This window comes from Leuresthes tenuis, unplaced genomic scaffold (assembly GCF_036924035.1).
Source record: "Leuresthes tenuis unplaced genomic scaffold, fLeuTen1.0.hap1 SCAF_14, whole genome shotgun sequence".
NCBI classification, from domain to species: domain Eukaryota; kingdom Metazoa; phylum Chordata; class Actinopteri; order Atheriniformes; family Atherinopsidae; genus Leuresthes; species Leuresthes tenuis.
This window is the reverse complement of record NW_027325368.1, coordinates 23,028,816-23,043,315: the sequence shown is the minus strand read 5'-3', so window position 1 is coordinate 23,043,315 and position 14,500 is coordinate 23,028,816. Positions and strand designations below refer to the sequence as shown.

General features: G+C 40.6%; 1 protein-coding gene across 1 annotated transcript; it reads left to right on the top strand.

The window, feature by feature from the left end:
• The first annotated feature begins 893 nt into the window (after nt 1-893).
• Nucleotides 894-13,911, top strand: angptl1b (angiopoietin-like 1b). The gene is made up of 5 exons (XM_072364304.1): nt 894-1,122; nt 5,393-6,228; nt 8,323-8,516; nt 9,589-9,859; nt 11,744-13,911. Exons 2-5 carry the CDS (start codon nt 5,430-5,432, stop codon nt 11,929-11,931), a joined length of 1,452 nt encoding a protein of 483 aa, XP_072220405.1. The 5' UTR covers nt 894-1,122; nt 5,393-5,429; the 3' UTR covers nt 11,932-13,911.
• The last annotated feature ends 589 nt before the right edge of the window (nt 13,912-14,500 follow it).

The window sequence follows — 14,500 nt, the reverse complement described above, 5'->3', positions numbered from 1 at the left end:
TTAGGGCACAAAAAAGCATGCAAGTGTTCCATAATCTTCTTAAAGACAAGAGATTTGTCACCACTCAGATACAAACAACGGCCATGTGTTCGACGATCCAACAGAGAGAACAAATCTCTCCTTATACATGCATGCATCACACACAGCCCACACGGTTAAATTCTTTCTACCTTCTGAATGTTCTGCCTTGATGCTCATAAGCAAATCTATCCTCCCACATGCTGAAGTATGTCTCCTTGCAAACACCCCCCCCCCCCCCTCCCCCCAGCTTCAAAGCCTGTTGTTCCACCTCCATTCAAAACATTTAGCCGAGGGGCGTTCTTTTTGTCAGCAGAGCCCTGTGCATATTGTCCTCATAACCAAATAAACACAGCTGCCAACAGCTTTTGGAAAGCTGTGAGACACACACTTCCCTTGTACGGGGTAAACAAAAGAGAAGCATTCATATCCAAAGGAGACCTCCTTTTGTTATTAAAGCTGATGACCAGAATCACCCAGTAAATACTCTGGAGGTGATACTAAACAGATTTGTGAGGAGGAGTAAGTGAGAAATGGTCATACATAGTTATATAAATGAAGCTGACAGAGGAGTGTGTGTGTGCGTGTGTGTGTGTGTGAGAGAGGGACATATCCTGTCTCTCACATAACCTAAAAGACATATAGCACGAGTGGGAGAAAAAACTAACATTGTAAACAAGACCTTGTGAGAATTAAAAGCTGACAGCCAGACTTATTTGGAGTATCAGTGCCTCCCAGCCAGCTGGATCCATTACTTTTTCATTAGTGGTGAACACTTCCATCTTCTCCTTCTAAACTTTACATGACATCACAGGAGGAAGGCAGGGCCAAGCCTGGACTCTGCTCCAGCTCCAGGGAAAATCACTCCATCAGCCTCCCTCCTTCTCTCTCTCTCTGTGCACGGACCACCCTCCACTGTTCTCTACCCCTGGACTGCCCCTGGACTGCCTTTGCTGGTGCCATAACTTTGAGTGCAGGCCTTCACTCTCAATGAGAGCAAAGACAGAGCAAGACTGAGAGTAAGGGGACGAGAATGGAGGGCATGAACCTGCAGTGGAAACAATATTGAGACACTTGGATCACTGACTGAACTCACTGACACAGGTGAGATTTCTGCTTTATTTATTTTTCTATCTGTTGAACTGAAGTGCACTGGTGGCCACTTTTATATGATTACTTATTATACATGATTACTTCCTCCACTATTGTTGACATGATTGTATATTTGTTGTTTGTCCACACGGTAAGTTCTCAACCAAAATCTTCCAAAAGGAGGGTGAGCTGTAGAGATGTGCGGAATTTTCTAATGTGTGTTATGTCTTATGAAAACATTTTGACCATATTTTCCATGCTTGTGTATCATGTTGCCTCCTCGGCAGACGGACCCAATCAGTGGCATCTACAGAGAAACTCGAAGGCTAATCGGCACAGTGCTAAAAGTCTATGGGCCCGAAGCAAAAGCCACTACAAAGTTAGACTGGAAATAGGGGGCTTTCTAATTTACTCATTTGTATTAATTCTGTATTGGAAAAATTAAGAAATTATGGGAAGTGTACATATTTCTTAGTGAATAGCTTTCTGAGGCTTTTATGATAAAATGGAATATTTCAAAAAGGGGGTACTGGTAGGAATAATTCCAAAAGGAATAACTTTAAATCAGTGGGCCGATTGGCAGTGTGGGCGTGGAAAACCAGCCGCTACAAAGTTTGACCTGTCTGGTCATAAGCACTAAATTAATATGAAAGTGGCTGCTGGTCATCTCTGAGCAAGGAAAAGCGAGGAGAAGATTAGCTTTTAATAAGTCCTCAGAAATTGACGTCTCTTTTGTGGACTCGATGAAGACTGGCGTGGTGCGAATGACAGAGAGAAACCTGGTGGTAATAACTGCAAATGAGATTTACAGCCCCGGCTGAGGAGCCTCTATGTAAACACTGTCACTCCTGTCAAGGCCTGTGAGATTCATATTGTGGGGTTGGAGTCGTGCAGTCGTGCCAGTTGTTGAGACTGAACTACTGAAAAGGGATGACCTGTGATTTCAGAAAGATGGGGAAAAGAACTTTGTGGCTAATAATAACTGACTGACAGTGCCGAGGTGTTTCTGAGCTTTGACACATGGCCTCTATTCGTCTAAGTACCTTTTCCTTTGCTCTCATACAGTTTATGATTCATGATTAAATCAAACTGCAGCTTCAATACAGAGTTGTGTTGTTGAACAACATGGTTATTGGAAACTCATGTAGGCTCAGATGCTTTCCATCAATCACAGAACTTCACAAAAACACAAAAAAATTCCGTTGAGGTAAGCACGTTTTTTTTCTGAGATAAATGATACAGGGGTTATATTCTGTGACTCGAGCAGTTTGAGTTTAAGTAATCATCTGGGATATGTTCCATTAACTGTGGACAGAGCTCTTCGGTCCGTCTAAACGTCAAGATGAGACCACAGAAATGATTTAAAGCTCCAGCTGTCTCGGTCTTGAAAATAATTTTGGCATTCTGGTGAAATCCTCCCAGGATTTTGTTTCAAAGAGCATCAGTGTGAAGTGGGTCACACCATGTGCCTGTCAGAAGTGTTAGACGAAGACTGCTTAACCTCCTTGGTCACATCCACCACGCTGCCTCCTGGTTGGATTTGGCTCGACTGCCAAAACCAGCCTGAGGCTGGCTCACCACACTACCTCCACTTCCAGGGCCATGCTGCTGAGTAGAGAGAGGGATTTTTCATTTTGCATGTACCCTTCCCTGCTTCATTCGTTGTGCTGTCAAAACCAATAGAATCAAAACACAAGCTTCCTTTCCAAAAATAGACTCCAGAAAACATTACTCATAAATCAGGGATCCGTGATGCTCTTTGGGCACATCAATTTCTCTCATTCATCACCAGATTTAAATCCACCACTTTCTTCTGTCTTTTTCTAACAAATGTGTGCTTTGGGAGGCACAGAACATTTTGAGCGATACAACACATGTTCCTAATTCAAAATTTGATGTGTTGCCATCAGGCCGGAGATTTAGGATGGCAATCTGCAAGACGAACCAGTATAAGAACCAATTCATTCCATCTGCCTTCAAGATATTACACACTGACAAGTAAAATATTTCTTTTAACCATTAATTGGTAATGTGGTGATTGTATAACTGTCTTTGGAAATTTTTGCATATTTTCCTTTGATGATGGTGTACATTGATATTGCTGCAAACGTGCCATGTGGTGCAGCTGCTTTGTAGCTAAAGAGACAACATTCCCGACATGTCATCTTTATCTTTTTGTTATTCTTTGTGTACCACCCTGGAAGAAACTCCATAAATCCAAATGAGTCAGCAAGGCCCAGTTTTAATCACTTGATGGCTTTTACTATTTTGTTTACTGAAATACATATTTCAACGCCCCTTGAGTCCATCAAAAACTACAGCTGAAAACCCATCGGATAATGTATTCAGTGTCATTTAATGCCACATCAACTGAATTATCTGTGAAATATTTGACTTTGTCTGGAACGTCTAAACTGTGGGAGCTACAAAAATATTAAAAACAGAACTCAACACTTGCTCACACTGGGACATCTGAGACAAATGTGGCCAGGGCCATAATGAAAAACAACCCATCATAGAATGTATTGAAAATACGAGTTGAAATAACGCATTCGCAGCAGTTGGGTGGAAGAACTGTTATTCCACCGCAAATTGTAGCAGAAGGCAGCTCTTGCCAAGGCTGTCTGCAGTATGTGTCATGTGAAACAAGCTGTGCATGTGTCGAGGTCTGCTTCTTTTCACTGTACATTAAAATGCTCACTTGCTTCATAATTAAGCAAAACTCTTGAGTTTTGTCTTCACAAGCAGCTCTTTCCTATTGTGCTAAACCATTCAGTGTTCTCTGACTGACTTTTACAGACACAGTAGTTTAAGTGGATTAAATCACATTAGAGGGGAAAAGAAAACATCTGTGAAAATGTGTATTTTTCTAGTATTGCGTCTTTGTTGAAACTGAACAAATAGTGCAACAAGACGGGTGACAAATTAAAGGGAAAGCCAACACAGTGAGTCTTCGTAAAGCGCTAGATTTTACCTCAGCTTTAATGCACCTTGGTATTGATTGTCCAAGTCTCATGAACTCATTATGGAGCACCACTCAAAACAATTTTCCTGGTTTTAATAATGTTGGCCCTAATCTTGCATAGCTGTTTAACCCATCAGGATAAAATGCGTTTAATTTTTGGATGACTTTAAAACAACTTTGTTTTAATTTGCAATGACTCTTCACCATACGGACATAAATGAAGGAAACGCAATATCACCAAAACTGACCTTCATAACTTAACAAATCCACCTGGAGTCAAGGTTCAGCTTTGGCTTTTGATTCATCATCCAGCTGTAGCTTCTTTTTAAAATACTTGTTTATTTAAAGAATAAGTACTAGTTTTATTTTCATATTCTCAGCAAATTAAATCGAAAGGTAAAAATATCCATAATCTGACCCTACTATGACGTCTGAGTTGCAAAATCTGACTAAAAGTACATGAGCACTAATATGAGTTGGAGTGCTCCTGTTAGCCCCATGATTGTGTAGCCACTGTATCTCTGTGAAGTTACTGTTAGCTACAGTTACAGCTACAGTGCCAAATGTTAACATGAGTATAGGAGCAAGTTTCAGTAACATACAGATATGAAATAGATGCTACAGTTAGCACGCTAACTATCATGATTTAGTTAGCACAAAATACAATGCATTGCTAAAGCTAATGTGAAGATAGACATTTTTCTCAATGGCCATTTTGCCACGAATAGTTGGTAAACAAGTGCAAGGCTACACTGACATTAACGAGGGCTCAGAAACTAAATACAACAGAATATTGTCATTAGTAATGCCTGTGTTTACCTACTATTGTCACTACTGGCAAATAGTGGTTGGGAAAAATTGTTTAGATAGCACTGAGTCATCAGAACTTTTCAGACAAGGGATTCAAAACATTAACGGCTTCATCAATAAGGGGACAGTGACTGTGAATGTTGGCAGCTGGAAATGTCACTTTTTTGAGCTTACTGAAGAGGTGGTGTGATCAAGTACATTCTTTGGCAAAGTGAATTTTTGACCTGATTGCATTGCAATTCATTAAGTTATTTAGATTTTTCAACTGACCCACAGACCAACAGAACACTACTACTAACTGGCTTATTTTTTTAAGCAAGGCTGGAAGTAAAACTATATATTTGCAAGCCTTTTCAAATATGCATATCTTCAGTATGAATCAGTATAGAGGGGAGGGAGTCTGCAAAGAATTGGAGACAGACTAATTCTTTGTTGATGTTGGCATTTTTATTGGAAAATATAGAATAATGCGCAACTTATCCTTCTTTGTGCTCTGCCCTCTCATAGATCTCTAGCTTGCTTGGTGATAGTAAGAGGCGGAATCATGAGACCTGATATGTGGAGCCTTTTTTTTCTATTTGGTCTGTCTCTCTGGAGCAACAGTCAAGCCTTCACGAAGAACCCCATCCTCTCCCGGATAAGAAGGGCTCCAGAGGCCAACGAAGAAAGCAAGAAGTGCTCCTATACCTTCCTGGTCCCTGAGCAAAAGATCACAGGCCCCATCTGTGCCGCCCGAGGCTATTCAACTGACAAGGACCGCGTGACGCGCCTGGATGTGGCCTCGGTGCGTGACCTTCTGTCAAAACAGCGCCGGGAGATGGAAACTTTGAAGTTGGTGGTGGACGTGGATGGCAACTTGGTCAATGAGATGAAGTTGCTGAGGAAAGAGAGCAGAAACATGAACTCCAGAGTGACCCAGCTTTACATGCAGCTGTTGCATGAGATCATAAGGAAGAGGGATAATTCACTGGAGTTGGCTCAGTTGGAGACACGCATCCTTAATGCCACCTCTGAGTCACTGCGCCTAGCCTCAAGGTACAGGGAACTGGAGACCAAATATGCATCCCTGTCTGCAATAGTGAACAATCAGTCAGTGCTGATTGGAGCACTGGAGGAGCGTTGTATGCAGGTATACAGTCGTAGTAATGAGCAACCACCCCTGGGACCTCCACTTGTGCAGGTGGTGCCTGAGAACATTCCAGTCAATGTGCCACGTTTTACCAATGAGATCCAGACGGACAACACCAGAGGATTTGCCCGAGAAAGAGGCTCTCGCTCCGGGCCCCCACCCACAAGAGGCACCCTAGAAGTTCAGAAATCTGAGAGAAACTTCAGCACAGAAGGTGAGTGTATGAGGGAATTAGTTTGATAGTGATCCATTCATTCTGCTAATTAATTTCCATTCAGTTATTCTTTGACCATGTCACAAAAGTAACTAAACAAAAACAGTCACAGTAAAATATCACAGTAAAATGTAGAGCAGTCATGACTGCCAACCACAACAAAATAATAAAACCGAACAGCTGCAAATGGGCCACAGACCTCATTTCAAAGGTTAAAGATTTGCTAAATCAGCTGTTACTCCGCTCCAGGCTCAGGAGAAAGAACACAAACCTGGATGGAAATAGAAATGTTGTAACGTGTGAACCAAGCCAGGGTACTTAAAGGAAAGCAAAGTAAGACCTGATCTGCTTGATGTTGCTCATTGGCAGAATTTCCTGACGCATTTAAATTACCATTGCTCAAGAAAAATAAAGTATAAAGGATTTCAATGCAGCTATGTATGAAAATGATCCTTTGCAAGACTTTTCCATGGCGTGCGATGTAGACAAGGCTGGAATGAGGTACCAAAGTAGAGGTAGCTCTGTTTTTAAGAGTCCAGACTATTATTACTGTTACTCGTATTAGCGTTATTCTATAATTAGCAGGGAAACAGTTAACTCACCCTTTAAATAAACTTACTGCTGCATGGCCTGTTAAAGAAATCTTGAAAGTGTGAAAGTGTAAAACTACCATGAAAAAAGGCCAACATTGATAACAACGCATCTGTTTTGGTTATTTGACCTAAAATGAGGGAAAGTAATTTCTTGTTAAAGGGACATAACAGGCCTGTTCTCAGAGTAAATGCTAAACAAGTGTAACGTTGTAGATCTACAGCAGATACATCTAAATGGTAAATGGGCTTCACTTATATATGACTTTTCTAGTCTTGTTGACCACCCAAATGCACTTTACGGTACAAGCCACAATTAACCTATTCACACATACAGTAGCTTTTTTTATACTCACACATAGGTATCTTTGGTCGGAATCCAGAATGTGTCTATTTCATGCTGTTGAAAGAGTTTTTGAAAATACACATCCAACTACAAAACAGTTGGACAACATGTAACTTCAGTGGCGCAACCCAGTCTTGAGGCTAAACCTGAAAACTACAAAAACATCATCTACTTGACTGCCCAGCAGTGCTTTGGTGAGAACTGTCTGCTTTGTAATTGGCTCTGTGATGGACTAGTGACCCATCCAGTGTGCACCCACTTCTCCTCCTTGATAGGCTCCAACCTCCAGCAGCCGGCAGGTATAGAAAATAAAAGAACTTCAGCCTCTGATTTGGCATAGGCATGATTTTGTATGTTTTGATTGATTTTGTACGTTTTTTTAATGCTACATGAGTATGAAAATGAATACAAACAGGAACACAGCATCCCCACAATTTGTGAGCTGGTCATGTAATGACAGATCACACTGTTTGTTTTAAGGAAATTTTCCTCTGAAATGTCATTTTTGCATTCAGTTGTTCCAATGGAATTTTATGAAGTAAAAGCAACTTGGTTAAGGTTAGGCATTAAAACATAGCCTGCATGATTAAGGTTTAAAAAGGCACAGTTAAAGGCACGCTTGCATTAAAACGACCACTGTAAATAATATAAAAATGATTGTCATAGTTTTATGTCATAGTTTTATGTTTTGACTCTTTCACTTTTTTCCATGAGACCAGGGTGACTGACTGCACCCTAGTTACATCAGGCAAGCTGGAAGACAATCACTGATAATCTGAGTAAAAGCTAATTAACTTGCTATGGAAAATAATTTATGCTATGGAAAATCAGTTTTGATGCTCGACTGTTTAATTCAAGCCTAGTGTATTTGTTCTTTCATGGTATCATAAGATTAAAAAAAAATTACATGTAAACTAGTTTTGCTGAAATCTAATTAGCCTAGCTTGGATTTTCTTAAATTTCCAATCAAGTTAAATAGATTTCAGATTTCAAAACTTCTTTTTCTCAGCATTGCTGTTACTGTGTGCCTCTTTAAAGTTTTTCCAAAATTACATTCTGATAATCTTACAGTATCACCAGAGTCTACTGTTAGCCTGCTCTCTGTTAAGCAGCTGGACTATGTCTTTCACTGCACATTCTTATTGTGCTTTCCTTCAGGCCCATTCAGAGACTGTCTGGAGGCTCAGGAGGCCGGTCACAGCACCAGCGGGATGTATCTTATCAGACCAGGCGAAGCAGAGAGGCCATTGCAGGTCTGGTGTGAACAGGACATAGACAATGGGGGTTGGACCGTTATCCAGCGCAGAAGAGATGGATCAGTTAACTTCTTTAGGAACTGGGAAAACTACAAGGTGATGACAATGGCACTTCCTCTAGCCGGTCTGTCTTTTTTCTCTCTTCTTTCTTGGGCCAGCTTTTTAATTCTTAGCTCATTCAGAGACAACAATGGTGTTGTTATATGACCCACCTTGGGGACCATCTGGGTTGTTTGAGATAATTTCCTGAGGCCGAATCCTTGTGTTTTCACTTACTGTAAAATATAGCGCCCTGTCAGCAGTCATATTCAAGCAAGGTAATTTTTTTTTTTTATTTCCATTATGAAACTTTAGATGCCCCACTAAGAAGGTATGCTGCACAACTCGATCTGCAAGCATTTCTTTCCACAGCCACTTCTACTATGGTGCTTTCTTAGACGGATGGCTGGCTGGCTTGCACCACACCATAGAGAGCTCCATCATCAAAGCCCTGTGAGAATGAGTTGGAGAATATCACAGCAGGCAGCTGCTGCAATCCAGTGTTCCAGTCAGTCCGGCCAGCCTTGTACATGTCTAACTGGGAGCTAAATCGCTCTCTTCCACACTGATGTCTCTGTGCTGAGACGCACACACATGCACACACATAGAACCACAGCAGAGTCCCCAAACTAAAACCCGACATCATTTATCATCTGTTGGCTCACTCAACTAATCCATAATTACAGACCTCAACCTCTTCTGCCAAGTGAAGTGTTCTTTAGGCTTGTGCCCAGGCATTGATGGCTCATGGTTATTCAACACAAGTGCCCAAGTTTCACCATTTGCCATAATTCAAGAAATCTGTAGGGTTTGGGGAATAGCATTCTGAGGAGAGGTGCTTTTTTTCCAGCATAAACTTGACAACATAGCTTTCGCTTGAATTTAATTTAGACAAGGTGGCATTCGTTTACCAAAGTGCTTTCCTTTTTCTTTTGAAGTTTTCATGAATTACAGAACAATGATAAAAACATCATCAAGGAGAAATTTCTCATTTTCTCTACTAGCAATCCCGCAGCTGCTTCCACAGGAGGTTTCAGGTTCCTAAATAATGCTCATGTTTCTAAACTCCTCAGCCCATTATTTTCTGTAATCTCTTTGTAACCTTCCCTTTAATTTTCCTTTGATCCAGAGCGGCTTTGGCAACATAGATGGGGAATACTGGCTCGGCCTGGAAGGCATCTACAACTTAGGGAGGCAGGGCGACTATAAGCTGCTGGTGGAGATGGAGGACTGGATGGACAAGAAGGTGTACGCTCAGTACAGCAGCTTTCACCTGGAGCCAGAAAGTGAGGGCTACCGCTTGCGGCTGGGCACATACCAGGGCAATGCCGGGGATTCCCTCAGCAGCCACAATGGCAAACAGTTCACCACTCTGGATCGAGACAAAGATGCTTTCTCAGGTAGATGGAGCTGGGGTGCTTTCTTTAAAGTGAATCAGATTATATCGATGTATAGACCTTCTGTTTTACTATTGTGAATGATTCAAAGCTGCAATCTAAGTGATTCTACAGTATCATGCTATTGTTATCACATTCAACTACACTGTCCCCTAAAAATAAGGACACTGAGTGATTTTTACTCTTTTAATATTTGATGCCAAAAACACATTTTAGGGGGTAAAAAGCTCGTAATGCAGCAAGAAAAACAGGAAATGTTGTGTAACGTATAAACCTCCTTGTAAAAGAAAGTATAAAAAAGCATCCCGGTGAGACTGAAGCCATTTTCACAAACGAGCACCAGAGATGTTCGGGAGAATGTTTTTCCATGGTTATTGTTCACACGAACACATTGCAGCAGGATCCTTTCTGCTGGAGATGTGCTCTCCCGGCTGGAAATGCGACAGAGTGGGTGGTTTACAGCATGTCGAGAGTCTCCGCAAGAGGTCAAAAGCGAATAATGTGGACCGCGGTGGCCTATATATTTCAGAAGTAAAGATGGGGAGGGTTCGCCACTCTTTGAAAGACCCTGTAGGAAAATAGTTCATCAGTGTAGAAACAATGTTTCTCAACATAGAAATGCACACAATTTGGTGAATAGATTATGTATATTCCTGTAGGAAAGAAGTATATCCCTCTTCAAAAGGAAATTGAAAAAAGGGAAGTAAAGGGTGTACTCTTTTTTTTCCCACATGATCTTATATTCCATAATATTATGCAAGAAAATAGCTGTCTCTTTAAATTGCTATGATCTTTGGTAAGCAAGCAGCAGCACGTTGGAAAATGACCCAACATGTGCTGGAAATCATTGTAGGAACGTTTCTGAAAACCACAGTGTGTCAGTAAACACAGTTAGTCACTGCATCCACAAAAACTACTTAAAATTCTGCTGACATCAAAACTCAAAACAAAATTCCACACAATTTGCAAATCATTCCATTCACTTGTTATATAAAAAAATATATATACATATTTAACACAGTAACCCAACTTTGTTGCAAACAGAGTTTACTCTGTAACGTTGCAGTTCACTTTTGCATTTTCTCAGGCTTGTGGATTCAAACAGACCCAGAATGCTGTGTGATGCAAAGTCCCAGCTGGGTAGGCTCTTGTACGCTGGAATCCCACAAAGCCTTCAGCAATGCCTTCACTTCCTTTAGCAAATAAATAGCGATCACTCACTTGCATGCATGACCTCTGCAACTTTTCATTTATTACTGTGAGGATGTTGAGAGTCGCAAGCTGGAAAATAGATTGCGCTTTGGAAAGCTTTCTGTAAATACGCAGATTATGACTTCTTTCAAAATGAATGCGATTGTTTTGGAAACAATCAAAACTGCCTGACTTTGAGCAACAAAACTGCCATTGTTGTTTCTAGGGTCAAACTTTTGATTACAAATATGAAAAAGTGCAGAATTTTACAGATTACCAAATAAAACTAATCAAATGATTAAAAGTGAGACATTCTACTATGTCTGAAAAGTAACAGCTCATCTTGAATTTCATAGCAGCAACACATCTCAAAAAGATGACTGGAAAAGTAAGCGGTACTAAAAAAGACACAACTTGAAAAAGTGTTGCCGTTAATTAGATTAATTCATTCACTTCATTAAAAACAGGCGTTGTTCTGTTATGAAAATCACTGCATGGATTCAGAAACACTTCCAGAATCGCTGCCTGTGAACACCGCTTACCGTGCCACCAACAAATGCAGGCACAGTGGCTGGAAACAAGTTTTTCCGGAGAAAAAAACTCTCAATATGCTCTTATAGTCTAAGAGAAATACTGTTTCCATAAAAAACACATTTGCTCACACGAGCTAATGATCCTCATTTTTCCCAACAACAGGTAACTGTGCCCATTTCCATAAAGGGGGCTGGTGGTACAACGCTTGCGGCCAAGCCAATCTTAACGGTGTCTGGTACACCGGAGGAGTCTACCGCAGCAAATTCCAAGATGGCATCTTCTGGGCCGACTACGGTGGAGGCTTTTACTCCATGAAGTCTGTCCGCATGATGATCAGGCCCATAGACTGAGACGACAGAGTTACTCAGACTGGTCAAGGGGCAGCTGTGGTGGCCATGGCATATTTAAGACTCACTTTAAATTGTTACCTTATATGTCAACAGTAAGTGGTTGATGTTAGATGAAAGAACTGCAGCGATGGAAGTGACCCATCAAATAGTGAGCTGAAATTACCACCAGCAACAGACACAAACTTTTTTTTCTTTTAATCACAACAGATGTATATAAAAGAATAAGGGCATATGACTTCTTGAAATACAGAGCTCCACCATATATGTATAATGGTAAAAGGAAACAAAGAACAACTGCCAGCATTTTGCAGGTGATATATCTTTCTGTTGAAGACCGACTGTGTGCTCTCAATACTACATTACTTAACAACCAGGAGGTGCTACGTGCTTTTATAACTTCACTGTCACTAGCATCACAGGAGCCATACGTGGCTTTTCCTACCTCACCAAGATAAATGTCTGGTATTTGATTTGAAGTGTATGGAGGTAGTAAATACATTTAGTCATGTAACTACAGTCATGAAAGTCAAATAAACCCTCTTGGAATGCTAAGGTTTTGCATATCTAGATATAAGAATAAGAAATTTAAAAAATAAAAATAATTGAGGTAATTTACAGCCTCAGATGAACAAAAACATGTGACATATTACATCATGTCATTATTTACTTATCAGAAATCAAACCAAGACACAGAAGCAGTATGCGGAAAACTATGTACACCCAGCAGCTTGTAGAACCACCTTTAGCAGCAACAATGTATGTTATCACTCTCTCACATTGTTGCGGAGGAATTTTGGCCCATTCTTCATCACAACACTGCTCCAGTTCATTGAGGTCTGTGGACTATTTTATGCACAGCTTTCTTAAGGTCACACTAAAGCATTTTAGTTCTGGACTTTGACTGAACCATTGTAATATCTTGATTCTTTTCTTTTTCAGACATTCTGTTGTAGATTTGCTGCTGTGTTTGGGATCATTGTCCTGTTGATGACCCAGTTTCAGCCAAGCTTTATCTGTCAGACAGATGGCCTCACATTTGACTCTAGAATACTTTGGTACACAGAAGAGTTCATGGTGGACTCAATGACTGAAAGGTGTCCAGGTCCTGTGGCTGCAGAACAAGCCCAGGTCATCAGCCCTCCTCCACCGTGCTTGACAGTTGGTATGAGGTGTTTGTGCTGATATGCTGTGTTTGGTTTTCTCCAAACTTGCTGCTGTGCATTATGACCAAACATCTCCACTTTGGTCTGCTCTGTCCAAAGGACATTGTTCCAGAAGTCTTGTGGTTTGTTCAGATGTAACTTTACAAACCTAAGCTGTGCTGCCATGTTCTTTTAGAGAGAAGAGACTTTCTCCTGTAACCCTTCCAAACAAGCCATACTAGTTCAGTTTTTTTCTAACTGTACTGTCATGAATTTTAACATTTAACATGCTAACTGAGGCCTGGAGAGTTTGAGATGTAGCTCTTGGGTTTTTTGTAGTTTCTCTGATCATTGCACAGTCTGACCTTGGGGTGAACTTGCTGGGACAGTCACTGCTAGGAAGATTGGCAACTGTCTTAAATGTTTTTCCACTTGTGAATAATCTTTCTCTCTGTAGAATGATGGACTCTAAATAGTTTGTAAATGCCCTTATAACTCTTGCTTCTCTAAGATCATTATTGATGTCTTTCCTCCTTGGTATTGTGTTCCTCCAGACCAGCAAACTGACAAAACTTCTGCTTTTATAGAGGTGCTCACTTTGATGACGATCAAGTGTATTTGATTAGCAGCACCTGGCTGCTGCTTATCCTCTTAACTCCCATGGAAGTACAAAGGATGGACTTTGTTTTTCACACACTGCTTCTGCATTTTGGCTTAGATTTAATAAATGAATAATGACAGTGTGGAATCTCTTTTTGTTTATCTAAGGTTATATTTACCTTGAAATTATGTTTTGATATATAAAACCATGGAATTAAAACAAGCGTACTTACTTTTTCACATGACTGCATGTAGTACACTCTGTATACACTTTCAGATTTGAAGGAGCACAGTTGTTACACTTGATTGCTCAAAAACAGTGGTGGTTTTATTCTAAATCCCTACACTTAAAATGACCTTTATACTGCATGTTATAATACTTTGTTGAAGTGCAGATAATTTATGTGTATAATTAAGTTATCATAACAGTGAAATGGGCCAGGTGTCCTGAGGGAACAGGCAACGATACTACAGAAAAAAGGACCAGTTCCTCCACTGTAAATAGGACAATCGTTCTCAAAGTGTGTTAACACATATGGAAATTAGCCTTATCTGTTTTTCTCATTTGGGCTTTGATTAAAGTTCAGCATGATTCTGGGAAATACAAGCATTGTCGGGAGGAAAAGAAGCTTTGAGTGGTTTTCGAGCACGCCAAATATGCCGACCAAGAGCCGGGCGTTTTAAGCACTGGGACAGACAACGAGAAGCACATTTCTGAAAACCAGACAGGATGGAGAAAGAAAAAGAGAGGGGAGAGGAGGAAGGGGTGGAGGGGATGTACTGGGATGGAATCAGTCCAAATTTCCAAGTTATTTTTCCACGCTAAC

What these genes read in the sequence shown, in the direction of transcription:
- angptl1b (XM_072364304.1), top strand. Translation starts at nt 5,430, where the DNA reads ATGAGACCTGATATGTGGAGCCTTTTTTTTCTATTTGGTCTGTCTCTC. An exon ending in GGAACTGGGAAAACTACAAG is followed by an intron (nt 8,517 to 9,588) that starts GTGATGACAATG and finishes CCTTTGATCCAG; the next exon opens with AGCGGCTTTGGCAACATAGA. An exon ending in AGACAAAGATGCTTTCTCAG is followed by an intron (nt 9,860 to 11,743) that starts GTAGATGGAGCT and finishes TCCCAACAACAG; the next exon opens with GTAACTGTGCCCATTTCCAT.